General features: G+C 50.7%; 1 protein-coding gene across 4 annotated transcripts; it reads right to left on the bottom strand.

Moving 5' to 3' along the window:
• Positions 1–4,975: 4,975 nt before the first annotated feature.
• LOC109778891 (protein DETOXIFICATION 27) lies at positions 4,976–15,945 on the bottom strand. 4 transcript variants are annotated; one of them, XM_020337476.4, is made up of 7 exons: positions 15,414–15,945; positions 6,736–7,277; positions 6,217–6,360; positions 5,897–6,135; positions 5,669–5,787; positions 5,493–5,579; positions 4,976–5,358 (listed from the first exon to the last, which is right to left on the bottom strand). In XM_020337476.4, the coding sequence occupies exons 1-7, from the start codon at positions 15,678–15,680 to the stop codon at positions 5,311–5,313; spliced, it is 1,446 nt and encodes a 481-aa protein (XP_020193065.1). In that variant the 5' UTR covers positions 15,681–15,945; the 3' UTR covers positions 4,976–5,310. The 4 variants fall into 4 exon arrangements, with proteins under 4 accessions (XP_020193065.1, XP_020193064.1, XP_073361822.1 ...); XM_020337475.4 differs by lacking the exon at positions 15,414–15,945 and adding an exon at positions 9,880–11,215; XM_073505721.1 differs by having other exon boundaries at positions 5,897–6,360; positions 15,414–15,939.
• Positions 15,946–16,956: the final 1,011 nt, after the last annotated feature.

The following is a 16,956-nucleotide window of genomic DNA, read 5'->3' as shown; positions in this document are numbered from 1 at the left end:
ATGCTGATGGGATTTTGGAATCACTTGATTATGAATCAGTTGATGCTTGCGAACCATGCCTTGTGGGCAAGATGACTAAGACTCCGTTCTCCGGAACAATGGAGCGAACAACTGACTTATTGGAAATAATACATATTGATGTATGCGATCCGACGAGTGTTGAGGCTCGCGGCGTGTATCATTATTTTCCGACCTTCACAGATGATTTGCGCAAGATATGGGTATATCTACTTGATGAAACATAAGTCTGAAACATTTGAAAAAGTTCAAAGAATTTCAGAGTGAAGTGGAAAATCATCGTAACAAGAAAATAAAGTTTCTACAATCTGATCGTGGAGACGAATATTTGAGTTACGAGTTTGGTCTTCAATTAAAACAATGTGGAATAGTTTCACAAATTCATGCCACCTGGAACACCACAGCATAATGGTGTGTCCGAACATCATAACCGTACTTTATTGGATATAGTGCAATCTATGATGTCTCTTACCGATTTACCACTATCGTTTTTGGGTTATGCATTAGAGACAGCTGCATTCACATTAAAAAAGGGCACCATCTAAATCCATTGAGACGACACCGTATGAACTGCGGTTTGGCAAGAAACCAAAGTTGTCGTTTCTTAAAGTTTGGGGTTGCGATGCTTATGTGAAAAAGTTTTCATCCTGATAAGCTCAAACCCGAATCGGAGAAATGTGTCTTCATAGGATACCCAAAGGAGACAGTTGGGTACACCTTCTATCACAGATCCGAAGGCAAGACATTCGTTGCTAAGAATGGATCCTTTCTAAAGAAGGAGTTTCTCTCGAAAGAAGTGAGTGGGAGGAAAGTAGAACTTGATGAGGTAACTGTAACTGCTCCCTTATTGGAAAATAGTTCATCACAGAAATCTGTTCCCGTGACTCCTACATCAATTAGCGAGGAAGCTAATGATGATGATCATGTAACTTCAAATCAAGTTGCTACCGAACCTCGTAGGTCAACCAGAGTACGTTCCGCACCAGAGTGGTACGGTAATCCTATTCTGGAGTTCATGTTACTTGACCATGACGAACCTACGAACTATGAGGAAGCGATGATGAGCCCAGATTCCGCGAAATGGCTTGAGGCCATGAAATCTGAGATGGGATCCATGTATGAGAACAAAGTGTGGACTTTGGTTGACTTGCCCGATGATCGGCAAGCCATAGAAAATAAATGGATCTTCAAGAGGAAGATGGACGTTGATAGTAGTGTTACTATCTACAAAGCTAGACTTGTCGAAAAAGGTTTTTGACAAAGTTCAAGGTGTTGACTACGATGAGATTTTCTCACTCGTAGCGATGCTTAAGTCTGTCTGAATCATGTTAGCAAATTGCCACATTTTATGAAATCTGGCAAACGGATGTCAAAATTACATTCCTTAATGGATTTTTTAAAGAAGAGTGGTATATGATGCAACCAGAAGGATTTGCCGATCCTAAAGATGCTAACAAAATGTGCAAGCTCCAGCGATCCATCTATGGACTGGTGCAAGCATCTCGGAGTTGGAATATACGCTTTGATGAGTGATCAAAGCATATAGTTTTATACAGACTTGCGGTGAAGCCTGTATTTACAAGAAAGTGAGTGGGAGCACTACATCATTTCTGATAAGTATATGTGAATGACATATTGTTGATCGAAAATAATGTAGAATTTTCTGGAAAGCATAAAGGAGTATTTGAAAGGAGTTTTTCAAGGAAAGACCTCGGTGAAGCTGCTTACATATTGAGCATCAAGATCTATAGAGATAGATCAAGATGCTTGATAAAGTTTTTTCAATGAGTACATACCTTGAAAAGATTTTGAAGTAGTTCAAAATGGAACAGTCAAAGAAAGAGTTCTTGCCTGTGTTACAAGGTGTGAAATTGAGTAAGACTCAAAGCCCGACCACGGCAGAAGATAGAAAGAGAATGAAAGTCATTCCCTATGCCTCGGCCTTAGGTTATATAAAGTATGCCATGCTGTGTACCAGATCTATTGTATACCCTACACTGAGTTTGGCAAGGGATTACAATAGTGATCTAGGAGTAGATCACTGGACAGCGGTCAAAATTATCCTTAGTGGAATAAGGATATGTTTCTCGATTATGGAGGTGACAAAAGGTTCGTCGTAAAGGGTTACGTCGATGCAAGGTTTTTCACCAATCCGTATGACTCTAAGTCTCAATCTGGATACATATTGAAAGTGGGAACAATTAGCTAGAGTAGCTACATGCAGAGTATTGAAGACATAGAATATTTGCAAAATACATACGGCTCTGAATATGACAGACCCGTTGACTAAACTTATCTCACAAACAAAACATGATCACACCTTAGTACTCTTTGGGTGTTAATCACATAGCGATGTGAACTAGATTATTGACTCTAGTAAACCCTTTGGGTATTAGTCACATGTAGATGTGAACTAATCACATAAAGATGTGAACTAATCACATAAAGATGTGAACTAGATTATTGACTCTAGTGCAAGTGGGAGACTAAAGGAAATATGCCCTAGAGGCAATAATAAAGTTGTTGTTTATATTTCCTTATATCATGATAAATGTTAATTATTCATACTAGAATTGTATTAACCGGAAACATAATACATGTGTGAATACATAGACAAACATAGTGTCACTAGTATGCCTCTACTTGACTAGCTCGTTGATCAAAGATGGTTGAGTTTCCTAGCCATAGACATGAGTTATCATTTGATTAACGGGATCACATCATTAGGAGAATGATGTGATTGACTTGACCCATTCCGTTAGCTTAGCACTTGATCGTTTAGTGTGTTGCTATTGCTTTCTTCATGACTTATACATGTTCCTATGACTATGAGATTATGCAACTCCCATTTACCGGAGGAACACTTTGTGTGCTACCAAACGTCACAACGTAACTGGGTGATTACAAAGGTGCTCTACAGGTGTCTCCAAAGGTACTTGTTGAGTTGGCGTATTTTGAGATTAGGATTTGTCACTCCGATTGTCGGAGAGGTATCTTTGGGCCCACTCGGTAACGCACATCACTATAAGCCTTGCAAGCATTGTAACTAATGAGCTAGTTGCGGGATGATGTATTACAGAACGAGTAAAGAGACTTGCCGGTAACGAGATTGAGCTAGGTATTGAGATACCGACGATCGAATCTCGGGCAAGTAACATATCGACGACAAAGGGAACAACATATGTTGTTATGCGGTTTGACCGATAAAGATCTTCGTAGAATATGTGGGAGCCAATATGAGCATCCAGGTTCCGCTATTGGTTATTGACCGGAGACGTGTCTCGGTCATGTCTACATAGTTCTCGAACCCGTAGGGTCCGCACGCTTAAAGTTCTGTGACGATCGGTATTATGAGTTTATGTGATTTGATGTACCGAAGGTAGTTCGGAGCCATGGATGAGATCGGGGACATGACGAGGAGTCTCGAAATGGTCAAGACGTAAAGATCGATATATTGGACGATTATATTCGGACATCAGAAAGATTCCGAGTGATTCAGGTATTTTTCGGGGTACCGGGGAGTTACGGGAATACGATGAAGAAGTAATGGGCCTCATGGGCCAAGTGGTGGAAGAGAGGAGGCAGGGCGCCCCCCCCAGCCCAAACCGAATTGGACTAGGGGGGCGGCCCCCCTTTCCTCCTTTTCCTCCCTCTCCTTCCTTCTCCCTCTCCTCCTTCCTTTCCTCCTCCTAGTAGGAGTAGGAAAGGGGAGTCCTACTCCTACTAGGAGGAGGACTCCTCCTCCTGGCGCGCCCTACAGGGGCCGGCCGGCCTCCCCCCTTGCTCCTTTATATACGGGGGTAGGGGCACCCTAGAACACACAAGTTGACATTGTTCTTAGCCGTGTGCGGTGCCCCCCTCCACCATAATCCACCTCGTCATATCGTAGCGGTGCTTAGGCGAAGCCCTGCGCCGGTAGCATCATCATCACCGTCATCACGCCGTCGTGCTGACGGAACTCTCCCTCGAAGCTCTGCTGGATCGGAGTTCGTGCGACGTCATCGAGCTGAATGTGTGCTGAACTCGGAGGTGCCATGCGTTCGGTACTTGGATCGGTCGGATCGTGAAGACGTACGACTACATCAACCGCGTTGTGCTAACGCTTCCGCTTTCGGTCTACAAGGGTACGTGGACAACACTCTCCCCTCTCGTTGCTATGCATCACCATGATCTTGCGTGTGCGTAGGATTTTTTTTGAAATTACTACGTTCCCCAACAGAATCTAGATGTATTTTTTTTTTTGGTATTCGTTGTACTGCCATGATTAAAGATAATATATTAAAAGTTTCTCCCAGAAAAAAGACCCACAAACAATAGTGTGTAAAATCAATAAAAAAAAAAGGACAACCAGAAAGGGAAAATCTGCACAATTCTGGTGGAGAAGTTGAATGGCAAAAATGTTAGATAAAAATTGCATTTTTTGCTCTCAATTTTTTTTGCATATTTTTTCTTGGATGTGATTTGTTTGCACAAGGTTACGAAAATCTAAAAACGAGAAGCCGTTTCTTTTAGTTTTGCTAGGGTTTGTGTCCTGCTCAGGAAGACGAGACGGTGGCGGCTCCCTGAAGATGGAATAAAGGTCTCGCCGTCCAGCCCCTGTTCCGGCGGTGCGTCTAGCATCGTTGGTGGGCGTGTGGAGCACGACGACTTCCCGACTGTCTACTACAACAAGTTGTGCCCGACTCCGGCGATGGAGGGGCGATGACGGCGGCGCGCCTTCGGCTCGCTTCAGTGTTGGTAGTCGTCGCTAGGTGGTCTACGGATCTGGATGTAATTTCTATTATTTCTGGTATTCGTTGTACAACCATGATCGAAGATGAATAGATCGAAAATTTTCTCGCAAAAAAAAAGGTTACGAAAATCTAGCGGTTATAATCTGATCGGGTGAATCGTGCAGAAAACAGGTCATGCCAGGTACAGTTATGTACATCTTAAGGATTATACTAGACAAGGTCCATCAAATCAACGATCTCGATGTTTTGCTTTCATCGGTGGAATTTGAATTTCTAGCACATTCCTCCTTTTTCTCTCCGTACTATGCATTTGGATATCGTAGAAATACATAGATTTGAGCTCTCTAATAGCGCACTGAATTTTCTTGACCAGCGGATATCTTGAGAAACAGGCCGCCTGCGTGCTCCCTAGTGAAATACACGCCCACATTTTCTTCTGAACTAACTACTTCCTCCGTCCCATATTCTGATCGTTTACTTCTGATCCTTCTGCCGCTGAGCTCCTTTTCCCCTGTGTCAAAGGGAGCTGAAAGTTGACAACAATATTGTCGAGTAGCTTTCATTTTGTGCTGGCCCATTTTCTCATTCGTGCACTGGTGGTCTTGGCCTGCAACCACACAAGCAATGAGCTCAAAAATCCCAACAACAAAATTTGATAACCGAAAATAAGAGAATAAACTGCTGAATCTTATGACAAGATAAACAAAGCATATGGGAAAAGATGATCGAGCTCTCACGTACCTCATCGTCCCAATCACATCTCATGGTGAGGTAGACTAACACCAGTGTCTGAACAGCAGTCCCGCCAATCAACCCAGACCAAATTCCCTGCAAAATTTAGTCATGCATGATCAGAAGATGCAAACTTTCTTCTCTTCATTTATGTTTCTCTGGCCTTCTGATGATCCATTCCCTACCCGAACTCCGAAGCCGAGTGGCCAGCCCAGTATGATCCCGATCGGCACCCCGACCAGGTAGTAGGATCCGATGTTGACATAGGCGACCAGTGCTTGCCATCCAGAACCAATAGCTACACCTGCAATGCAATGCAACCACCCACAGTTAGAATACAATGCCACACAAGCGTGTAGAGCTTCAGTGGCATTTCTCGATCGATCGAGCTATAGAAGGAAATGTATGTATACCTGAGAGGACGGGCTGCACGCTGTTGAGGAGGATGGTGAAGGCTAGCAGCATGGAGAGGTTGTGCACGGCGTCGAGCACGGCCTTCCCCGACGAGAAGAGGAGCGCGATCTGGTCGTTGTAGGTGAGGATGAGGCACCAGAAGACGAGCCCGATCACCACGGAGGTGGTGATGGAGACGACGATGGAGAAGCGCGCGCCCTTGCCGCTGCCCGCGCCGAGCTCGTTTGCCACCCGCACCCTGCCATTTTCGGCAGAAAGTCGCCACTTGTTAGACAATGCATAGTCGTGTAAAGTGTAAACTCGGTGTGAGTACACGTACCCAGTTGCTGCCAGGAACCCTAGGGGGATCATCATCTCCCATCCGTTGATCGTCAAGCATATGGAGAGGGCGTCCACGGCGATCTCAGCGTTGGGCAGGTACCCGGTAAGCAAAACAAGCACCCTATAGTACCAGTTCTCCATGCTGCGGATTGGCAAAGAAATGTCAAAGAATCAGGGCCTAGAATGTATACACTTCTTCGTTATACTCTACGAATTAGTACTCCCTCCGTTTTTATTTACTCCGTATATTAGTTTTGGTCAAAGTCAAGCTTTACAAACTTTGACAAAGTTTATAGACAAAAATATTAACATATACAATAACAAATCAATGCCATTAGATTCGTTGTTAAATGTACTTTCACATCATATAGATTTGTTATTCTATATATTTATATTCTTTTTTTATAAATTTGGTCAAACTTTACAAAGTTTGACTTCAGTCAACTCTAATATACGAAGTAAATAAAAACGGAGGGAGTACGTGCACTGTTGTAAAAACTGTGACAAAAAGACTTACCATAGCATGACGCCGGAGGCCGTGGAGAGCTTGATGAAGTCCCAGAAGTCGGCGAAGGCCTCCACGGAGAAGCCCCTCCACGAGAGCGGGCAGCCGCCGCAGACAACGTAGAAGAACTGCCCCAGGACGACGACCCACCAGGCGACGTCGGCGGCGACGACCACCCCGGCGTAGCCGAGATGGAAGCGGGTGACGAGGAGGTAGGTGACAAGGACGTGCAGCGCGAGGGTGGCCCCGGCGGTGGCGGCGGTGACCCAGTTCTTGAGCTGGCTCTGCAGGAAGCGGGTGAGCGGGAGCAGCATGGCCATGGCGAAGTGCTGAGGGATGAGCCACACGCTCATCTTGCCCGCCAGGCGGGACAGCTCCGGTGTCTGCCCGAGAAGGAGCAGCAGGTCCTCGGTGAAGACGTAGGTGGGCGTGAGCGCTAATGCGAAGAGGAAGAGCACGATCCACGAGCGCTGCAGGTAGATGCCCAACATGTGGTGCTTCTTCGCCCCGAACGCCTGCCCGCACAGCGTCTCCAGCGCGCTCGCCATGCCCAGCTGTTTGTTACCAGCAGTAGAAGAAAATTCATGAAACTACCATTGATGGACACCAGTGATCACAAATACAACTCGGTCTGGGTTTATTTGGCCCTTTTGTATTTTGTATCTAACTTTGACTGTAGATTTGACTAACAAACTATAAATTATATGTCACGAAACTTGCATTGGTGGATTCGTATTTTAATGATACTATTTTTAAGGTATATAACTTATTTTTTGATAGTTAAATCAAACATTAAAGTTCGACTCAAACTATAAGGAGAACCAATAAACAAGAACGGAGGTAATACTGCACCGTTTTTCGCCATAGCCTGAAGATTTCCTTTTCTGTTTACTAGTACCAAACATTTTCACTGTGACGAAATAGTTCTACTCGTGCTACTGATGGTACGATGGCCATATGATGCCGTGAGCCATGACGGACTGGCCACCACAATGCAGTAGACCTGATTGGTGTCAGGGGCCGGTGCGTGACGGCGTCAGCAGCGGCAGGCGTACGTACGCACAAAACTGCACAAGATACAGTGTGCGGTGCGGCTGCTAGCGGCCGACCGGATCCAGCAATGAATTTGACATGTGCTCAACCAGGACACGGTTCCTCTTCCCTCTGTCTTGCGAAAGAGGGACACATCTCTGAATATTATTGGTTGTTGGTTTTCCTTCTTTTTTTTCTGTTCCAGTCCAAAGAGAGCTGAAAGTAGTGCAGTCTCTCCTGCCAAGTTCATTTCTTTTTAGGTGTGGCTAGGTCTCTGAGACTTAATAAAGTCTTAGTCAAGTCATATAATACGTAAGAAAGAAAAAGCTAACTTTTTTTGGTATAGATCTCAATGTAAGATCTCACGAATATAGCGTTGACTGAGACTTAGCCTAGATCGACTGAGATTTAGCAAAATTGTTTCTTTTTAGCCCGCATATAAGATTTGTCTTAACTCAAATGTAGCAAAGCTTGACTATGACCATAGGAAAAACTATCAACATATAAGATTATAGTGAAGTGTTCCCCTCTAAAAACAATGCTGCTCGTGAGGTATACCAACTTAAGTACGAAATTAAAATCTGAAAGCTACTTGTAGTACGCTAGGTGTAGCTGTACCGACAGCAACCACATGACATGATCCCCGCGAGCAGGAGAAGGGGGATGGTGGCCGGCACGTATGTGTATAGTACTCCATTCGTCCGGAAATACTTGTCGCAAGAATGGATAAATCCAATTATGCGACAAGTAATTTGAGATGAAGGGAGTATTACTCAAGGCGTCACGAGCTGGACGTGATTGATGATAAGATACGGCGAGTTCCCATCGTTAGCGTTGACGACCCTGCGCTAGTTTACGCCGGAGTGCAAGCAAGGTCGACTGGTTCAAAGCCCAAAGCCCAAACCAATTTGGCAACCAACAAACGAATGTCCTCGCAAAAAGAAAAGAAAAAACAACAAACGAATGCCGTCACGTTCGTGGTTTTCTACTCGATCCTGTCCCCTTGTCTTTTCCGGAATGAGTGTGATCGATTGTGCTTCTACGCAAGATCTTACTCATCGTTTCATTTATTTCGAATATCAAATCACGAAGCAAGCCCACGGAATTAAAATCTGAAAGGCCACTGCTTGCTTGCGTCGACGGAGGTAGCTAGCTGCACCAACGGACAGTCGTCAGCCCAACAACCGCATGATCCGCGCGCGCGCGCATCGGAAAAGAAATTGCTCAGACTAGTGATAAGATGCCGTGGCGTGGCGTCAAGCTGGTTGACCCGGCCGCACTAGTTTACGCAGGCAGCTGCGCCATGAATGAAGGCCTTCCATGCATGTGGTTTGCTTAGCAGGAAGAACTCGATCAGCGCGCGTAGGGGAAATGGGATAGTGGTCGGCATGTTTGTAGTACTATTATTATTATTATTCAGAGTGACACGTGCCGGACCTAATCATAAGATACGGTGGCGTTTTCGGCGTTAAAGTTGACCCGGCACTACTTTACGCCGCGCGCGGTGTAGACTGCAGAGTCGACTAGTTTTCTGCAGTGTGAAATCCGGACGACAACTCCTGGCCGTCCGTGTCCGCAGACAGCTACTACAATCCACGCAAAATGATTTCAAATGCGACATATCATGAACGGCGAAGCCCGTGCCGTCTCCCTAAAAAACACAGTACTGCTGCTCATGAGTCATGAGGCATCGTGCCCCTGCTAAACGAAATGAAGGTCTGAAAGCTGCTCGTAGCCGCGGTGCAGGTGTTGCCCTGTTGTTCGTCAGCCGACAGTCGTCGGCCCAACAACCGCGCGCGTATGGGAAATGAAGACGGAGCATGTACTCAAGCTATCCAGATTAACACGAGCTGGGGATTTCCCACAAAACACGCGCACAGACACCCACGCGAGCTGGGGCGTGTTGATAGGATACGCGCGCGCGTTTTCTGCGATTAACGTTGACCAACCTGCACTAGTTCACGCCGCACTGCAAGGCATGTCAACTGGTTCAAAGTTTCAAACCATCGATGGTACGTGCTCCAGATTAAGACGTTTGCTGGGCTCGAGCAAGGAGACGCGGCTAGCAAATACAGAAGTGCTCGGGATCGAAGGTTTGTGCTTGGTTGTGGTTAACATGCTTACCAGGAACCCGAAGTTGAATCCGGCGATGACGGTGGAGGCGATGGAGAAGGCGGCGAGCTCGAGGTCGCCGATGTGGCCGATGAAGGCCTGCGAGACGACGTTGATCCCGTACAGCGCCACCCGCTGGAAGATGGCCGGCCCCACGATCCGCCACAGCCGCTTCGACTCCTCCCACCACTCCCGCGCCACCCGCGCGCCCCGCCCCGGCCCGTCCCCCTTGGCCGGCACCAGCAGCGGCGCCGACGCCTCCTCCTCCTCCCCGTCCCCTCTCATGGCGCGCTAGCTCTCGCGGCGAGCTCCTCCGGGTTCTTTCTGGTGGTCTTTTCCTTGTGTGTTTGCGGTCGATCGGGTGGCGAGTATATAGCGGAGGCCCCGCGCGTGCTTAATCAGCTCATTTATGTGGAGACGCTGCTGGCTTGGCCCTGGCTAGCCATATCTGCCTGCCTGGCATACGGTAGCGTGACTTTTGGACGATCAGTAGATATATACTCCTACTTACAGGACAGGAGGGCTCCGCCCCCGCCCGTGCTTACAATCAGCTCATTTATGTGGAGGGTCAGCGTAACACACGGTCCACAGCGCTTGAGCCGAGCCATCCACACGTACGCACCAACCATCGGTGCCCATCCGCCCGGAGATCGAGTGGAGAAGCTCAGTCAGAAACCCCAGCCAGTTTTCAAACTCTTTTGCTGAAGTGACGAGGCTGTCCCTTTTCTTGTCTTTTCGAAAAGAAGCGCCAGCTGACAAGGGCCGTCAGCTCGACCGGCGTGGCGCGCGCGCGCACGTATGACCGGCGTGGTGAAAATAACGGGTATTCGCGTCTCCCTCTTTTATGTCGGTGATCCTCGAGGTCTGCCTTTTCCGCGCACGTTCCATCACCGCATGGCCCACTACTTTTTTCTTGAGTCGCTTCCGAAGATCCAACTCCGTTGGACTAAGAGCTCGAAGGTCCTGGGCCTCATCAAGTCTTAGGATGACCTCCAGAGCCATATGTAGCTGGACTTTGGCATTAGAGAAAAGGCTTTTGCTCCAGGAGCGAAGCTTCTGACTTGTCTTCTTTAGCTTGTGGAACAGTCTTTGGTATGGCTCATTGTGTGCGGACGTCTCATTCCACGCCTCCTGGACGACCTGCTGAAATCCTGCCATGTTGGTCCAAAAAATTTCAAATCTGAAAGTCCGCGGCCGCCGAGGCCCATCTTCATTGGCGAGGAGTAGAGGGCAGTGATCCGAAAGTGAGGATGACAGGGCGTGGAGGATGTGTTTATCGAAAGTGATATCCCATTCCTCATTACAGAAGAACCCATCTAGTTTGGACATTGTCGGGTTGCTTTACTCCAGGTGTATTTTCTATTTTGGATGTGGATTTCCTTGAGCTCGCAGAAGTTGAGGGTGTTGCAGAATCGTACAATTCGGCCACAGTTAGCATTTGGACGATTCTTATCTCTAGCCCTGTAGATTTGGTTAAAATCGCCGGTGACGAGCCACCTCACATTATTTGCTGGCTTTTGGTCCTTCATTTCCTGGAAGAATGCCTCTTTTAGGTTGTTTCTAGTTGGGCCGTAGACGGAGGTTAGCTTGAAAGAAATATTGGAGCTGATGATAGTGACAGTGGCCGAGAGGGTGTAGTCTGCCATACTGGACACTTTCAACGCGGACATGATCTTCATTCCAGAGAAGTAGGATTCCACCCCGCGTTCCAACAGCAGGGCGCTGAGCAAAACCTTTCAGTCTATATCCGCCAAGAAAAGCAGCAGTGTAGGCATCCACATCTTCAAGCTTTGATTCCTGGAGGCAAGCCAAGTGACATGTTGAAGCTGCAATGGTGGCATTCACAGTGGTTCTTCTATTGGGGCAGTTCAGGCCACGTACATTCCAATTAAGCACACTTAAATTTAGACTAGTCATTGAGCAAACTAGGTAACATCAGGAGGTGCATAGCATCATTCAGCACATTACATAAACAGCTGCCAGGGCACATTGGGGTGGTAGCCAGCAACAGCAGCTACAAACAGGCCTAGGACATAGATGATTTTCACTAACATAGGAAACTAGCTACATCAACTAATCATAACGTGGAGCTCCAGTCTACTCCAGCCCAGACTCGGCAGCCGCAGGTGTCATCTCCACCGCGCCCTCGCCTCCATGCAGCAACAGAGCATCTTTCACCGCCGTTGCAAGGTCACAGTCCATCTTGAACAAAGCTCGAAGCCCTGCAATAGCCAAGTCAGGCAGCTGACCCTTGAACATTGCCACAAAACGACCAATAGCTAGCCTCCTCTGTGATCGCCTCCCCTTCGCCAACTATGCCCATCCTCTCACAGAGGAGCTTTTCCGCCAACTGGGCAATAGGCATTGCCCTGTTCTTGTCCCGGATGCGTGGGCTCCGTCGGCTCAGGTCAAAACCAATGACCCCAGCCAAGGTCTTCCTCCTCCTGCTTAGCGGTCTGGGTGGTGGAGAGCCCGGATCAGGCAGGATAGCCGGCTGCACCGGCACAAACAGAGGCGTGCCAGGGGAGCACAAGGGTGGCTCGTCAGTAGCCCCTCCTCCCAGATCAGCAGTAGACTGAGAGGAGGCCATCTGCACAAGACGAGGCATGTGAGCAGGCGTTGCTGGAATCTGCTCTTCAGGGTGTGTGCGTTCCTCAGGCTGACTTGTTTCTGCATGATCTTGAAGAGTCAAAGAGGGCTGCACTTGTGCCCCAAAGCAGGACGTCGCCTTGTGCAGCCAGGACGAAAAGGACGTCCGAGGAAGTGGTGCGCGGCGAAGGAGGAAGTGAGCGCCACGGCTGCCAAAGCGATGGCCCAGTTGGCTGCCTCCAGAAGCGCTGTCAGCCGAGCGGTGACGAGGACGCCTCCCAGAGGCCGGGATGACAGAGCCATCAGGCAGGCGCTGCACCCTTGTAGCATCAATGCAACGAGCGTCAGGCAGCTCGAGCTCCGCTCCACGCCTTCTGCCGTCGCCACGGTCGTCACGACGCGAGTCACGCCGGTCATCGCGCCTGAAGTCGTTGCGATCGTCGTCATGGCGCCTGTCAGGAGCCCTGGAGCGGCTACGGAAGATGCGCTCGCGCCAAGAGGCTCTCCTGCCCTCCTGGCCGTGACGGCGCCCACGACGGTCGTCGTCATCATCATGTCGGTCTCTATCATCACGACGGCGGCGATCTGGCTCATGGCGGTCATGAGGGCTCCTCTCTCCGTCGACCCTACCATATCGCCAATCAAACTTGTTGGAGTAGTGTGGCCGCCGGGGGACATTGCCGTTGGCGTCGGGGGTGAAGTCCTCGTGCCTGTCAAGGTGCACCAGGACGCGGCGGCGAAGGCCTTGACGCCCAGTAGCCCCCGACGGGCCGACGAGGACTCCACCAGGTTGGCTCGCTCCCACGGTGAGATGGACCACCTTGGGGATGGCCGAAGGGTTGGCCGACCACGCCCAAAGACTGAGCGCAGAGGCGTCCTCTCGCTGGACAGTGGCGATGTCGAAGTAGTGGAGGAAGGTGTTGGGACCAAAGACCTGCTGAGCGACGGCGTCATTCCAGGAGTTGAGGGGGACATTCTCGACGCAGAGGTGGACGTGATGGAAGGCGTCAACGACGTCGGCATGGGCATTGAGCCTCCACTTGGCCGCATGGATGTCGAGGCCGTCACTGGAGAACCTCCCTGGGACCGCGGTGACCAGGTCCTGGTGATGGGGGTAGTCGAACCTGACCAGGAAGTCTTCTGGGTAATGCGGCACCACTCTGAAGCAGTTGCGGTCAATGTGGAAGTGAGCTGCGATGGCACTCCTCATCTCCTCAGCGCTGACCGCGGACGGTTGGCGCCTAGCCAGACGAACGCCGCGAGGCTGGCCAGACCAGCGGCCTGCGCGTCCATGTCCGGGGTGGAGATGACCACAGCGTGGTGCTCCTCCGGGCGAAGAGAAGGATCTCTGATGCGCGGCATCCTGTCTTGGCTTGTGGAAGTGTAGCTGGAGCTTGATGCAGAGTAGTTTGGGGAGGTTGGTGCAGGGCTGTAGCCGGAGGAGCTTGGGCTGGTCACAGGCGAGCTTGACGCAGAGCTGTAGCCGGAGCAGCTTGATGTGGAGACAGAGCGAGGACTGAAGCAGGAGCGCGCCCGGTGCCCACACCGCCGACAGCGGAGACACCTGAGCGAGTTGCGGCAGCTGGCCTTACAATGCCCTTTGTCTAAGCATCGATGGCATACTCTGTGTTTCAACTTGACGAAGCCAGCGCCTGGGGAGTAAAAGGGAGCAGGTGGCCTTCTTCTTGAATGCTGGTGGTTGGACGCAGGGCTTCTCCTCCACCAGAACGGCGGACGCACCAACTGCCAGCCCTCATCACTGCAGCCTGCCTCTTCAATGCTTGGCGCGGAGGCCGCGATCGGCGCATGCAGCGCAGGGCTCGATGCGGGAAGCCCATTGAAGGAGCGATTTGCCGCTGATTTGATGCAGGGCCGGTGAGCGCCATGAATGGGCTCGGGCGGAGTGGCCTCCAGCAGGGTCACATTGAAGGCGAACTTGACTCTGCGGTTCCCCAAATCCAGCGCAGCAGGATCTGCAACCGGCTGCGAATCCGGGACGGCGGGGGAGACGGACGCAGCAGGGCCAAGGAGCGGCGGAGCCAGATCTGGCCTCCTCTGTGCCAGCTGCGGGAAGAGGGCAAGCACCAGCTCGTCCTGCCCGTACTTGGCCTGAGCGAATCCAGGCAGGAAGGACGGCGTTGGAGGAGAGCGCGGTGCATCCGGAGGGTTCACGTCGGCGGCGCTTTGGGTGGCTGCGAGCGCCGGGGCGGCGCGTCGCAGGAGCGTGGGGGCGGCGGACTCATTTCTTACCTAGACAGCACACAATCCGCACATCGAGATCAAAACAGTACTATTGCTCCTGCTCATGAGGCACACAACCCCTGCGAAACGAAATGAAGATCTGAAAGCTGCTGCTACTGGCCGCGATGCAGCTGCACCCCTGCTGTTCGTCAGCCGACAGTCGTCGGCCCAACAAGCGCATGGCCCGCGCGCGCGCATGGGAAATGAAGACGGAGCATGTACTACTACTCAAGCTATCCAGATTAACACGAGCTGGGGATTCCCCACAAAAACACACACACAGAAACACACGCGCGAGCTGGGGCGTGTTGATAGGATACGCGCGCGCGTTTTCGGCGTTAGCGTTGACCAACCTGCGCTAGTTCACGCCGCACTGCAAGGCATGTCGACTGCTTCAAAGTTTCAAACCAATTTGGTAACCTGCAAAATGCCGTCGCATTCCTGGTTTAGTCTAGTCGATCCTGTCTTTGTCTCTTTGGAACGAGCCTGTTGCTGTTGGGATCGATTATATATGCTTCTGATCTAATTAATAAGATCTCCTGATAACTAATAGTACTACAATCTTTCGACCGATCTCCAGTGCAGAGTGCACAAGAGGCGAATCCATAGGTGGTACGTGCTCCAGATTAAGACGTTTGCTGGGCTCGAGCAAGGAGACGCGGCTAGCAAATACAGGAGTACCCGGATTGAAGGTTTGTGGTTGGTTGCATGCTTACCAGGAATCCGAAGTTGAATCCGCCGATGACGGTGGAGGCGATGGAGAAGGCGGCGAGCTCGAGGTCGCCGATGTGTCCGATGAAGGCCTGCGAGACGACGTTGATCCCGTACAGCGCCACCCGCTGGAAGATGGCCGGCCCCACGATCCGCCACAGCCGCTTCGACTCCTCCCACCACTCCCGCGCCACCCGCCCCTGCCCAGTACCCTTGGCGGCCGGCACCAGCAGCGGCGCCGACGCCTCCTCCGCCTCCCCGTCCCCTCTCATGGCGCGCTCCACCTCCACTCGACGACGACGGCGCTCCGCACAGCTTGAGCTCCTCCGGGTTCTTTCTTTGCTTGTGTGCTTGCGGTCGATCGGGTGGCGAGTATATAGCGGAGGCCCCGCGCGTGCTTAATCAGCTCATTCATGTGGAGGCGCTGCTGGCTTGGCCCTGGCTAGCCATATCTGCCTGCCTGGCATACGGTAGCGTGACTTTTGGACGATCAGTAGATATATACTCCTACTTACAGGACAGGAGGGCTCCGCCCCCGCCCGTGCTTACAATCAGCTAATTTATGTGGACGGTCAGCGTAACACACGGTCCACAGCGCTTGAGCCGAGCCATCCACACGCACGCACCAACCATCGGCGCCCGCCACACCCACCACACCACACCACACCCATCCGCCCGGAGATCGAGTGGAGAAGCTCAGTCAGAAACCCCAGCCAGTTTTCAAACTCTTTTGCTGAAGTGACGAGGCTGACCCTTTTCTTGTCTTTTCGAAAAGAAGCGCCAGCTGACAAGGGCCGTCAGCTCGACCGGCGTGGCGCGCGCGTATGTCCGGATCCATCGTCCAAAGCGAAACCGCTGATGAGCATCGCTTCGCCGGCGGGATCGGACGAGATCTAGGAGTACGTCGCTGTTGCGCGTCCATCCAACGGGGAGCAGGTGCGTGCGCAGGTACATCGGATACGGCCACGGCGCATCCAGGTGGATTGGACCCGGGCCATATTGATATTGTTTGCTTGTCCTCTGCTCGTCTTGTCGATACGCACGCTCTGACCGCGCGCACTCGCGTGATTTCATCAACAGTGAAGACATCACTCATCGGCGGATTGCTTATGATCGCTCGTATAGCGCGCGAACCGAGGCTAGCTCAGATGATTAGGCCAACTCCGACGCAGGACCCCATTTGATCCGATTGAGCCGAAACAGACACAAATCGCAGATCAACACAAGTTTTTTGTGCGTCGTCGACCAATTTCTAACTCAAATTTGGGCCGTGTTTGCGTCCAAACGAACAGGACGCGGGCGCACCCAGGCGCTCTCTTTGTCCACCCCTGGCTCGTCCGTCGGTGAGAAAGTCCTCTTTCCCCTCTTCCCTACTTAAGTTTGCACCTCCCGGGGCCCCGCCATAGCCGCGTGATTGATCGAAAGTGAAGACATCACTCATCCGCGGATTGTTTTTTGATTGCCATGAAACGCCTGAACTGAGGCTAGCTCAGATGCTTAGAGCATTTACAACCAGTATTGGCTAGTTTCGAGTCTAAACATATGTAG

The sequence above is a fragment of the Aegilops tauschii genome, chromosome 7, assembly GCF_002575655.3.
Source record: "Aegilops tauschii subsp. strangulata cultivar AL8/78 chromosome 7, Aet v6.0, whole genome shotgun sequence".
In the NCBI taxonomy this organism is placed as follows: domain Eukaryota; kingdom Viridiplantae; phylum Streptophyta; class Magnoliopsida; order Poales; family Poaceae; genus Aegilops; species Aegilops tauschii.
The sequence above is the reverse complement of the archived record's forward strand: the minus strand, read 5'-3'. Positions and strand labels throughout refer to the sequence as shown.

Excerpts from the sequence above, each read along its gene's own strand:
- LOC109778891 (XM_073505720.1), bottom strand. The coding sequence starts at position 10,152 with ATGAGAGGGGACGGGGAGGAGGAGGAGGCGTCGGCGCCGCTGCTGGTG. Across the intron at positions 7,278-9,879 it reads GATTCAACTTCGGGTTCCTG|CTGGGCATGGCGAGCGCGCT; the intron begins GTAAGCATGTTA and ends GGTAACAAACAG. Across the intron at positions 5,359-5,492 it reads GATGTGATTGGGACGATGAG|GCCAAGACCACCAGTGCACG; the intron begins GTACGTGAGAGC and ends GTGTGGTTGCAG.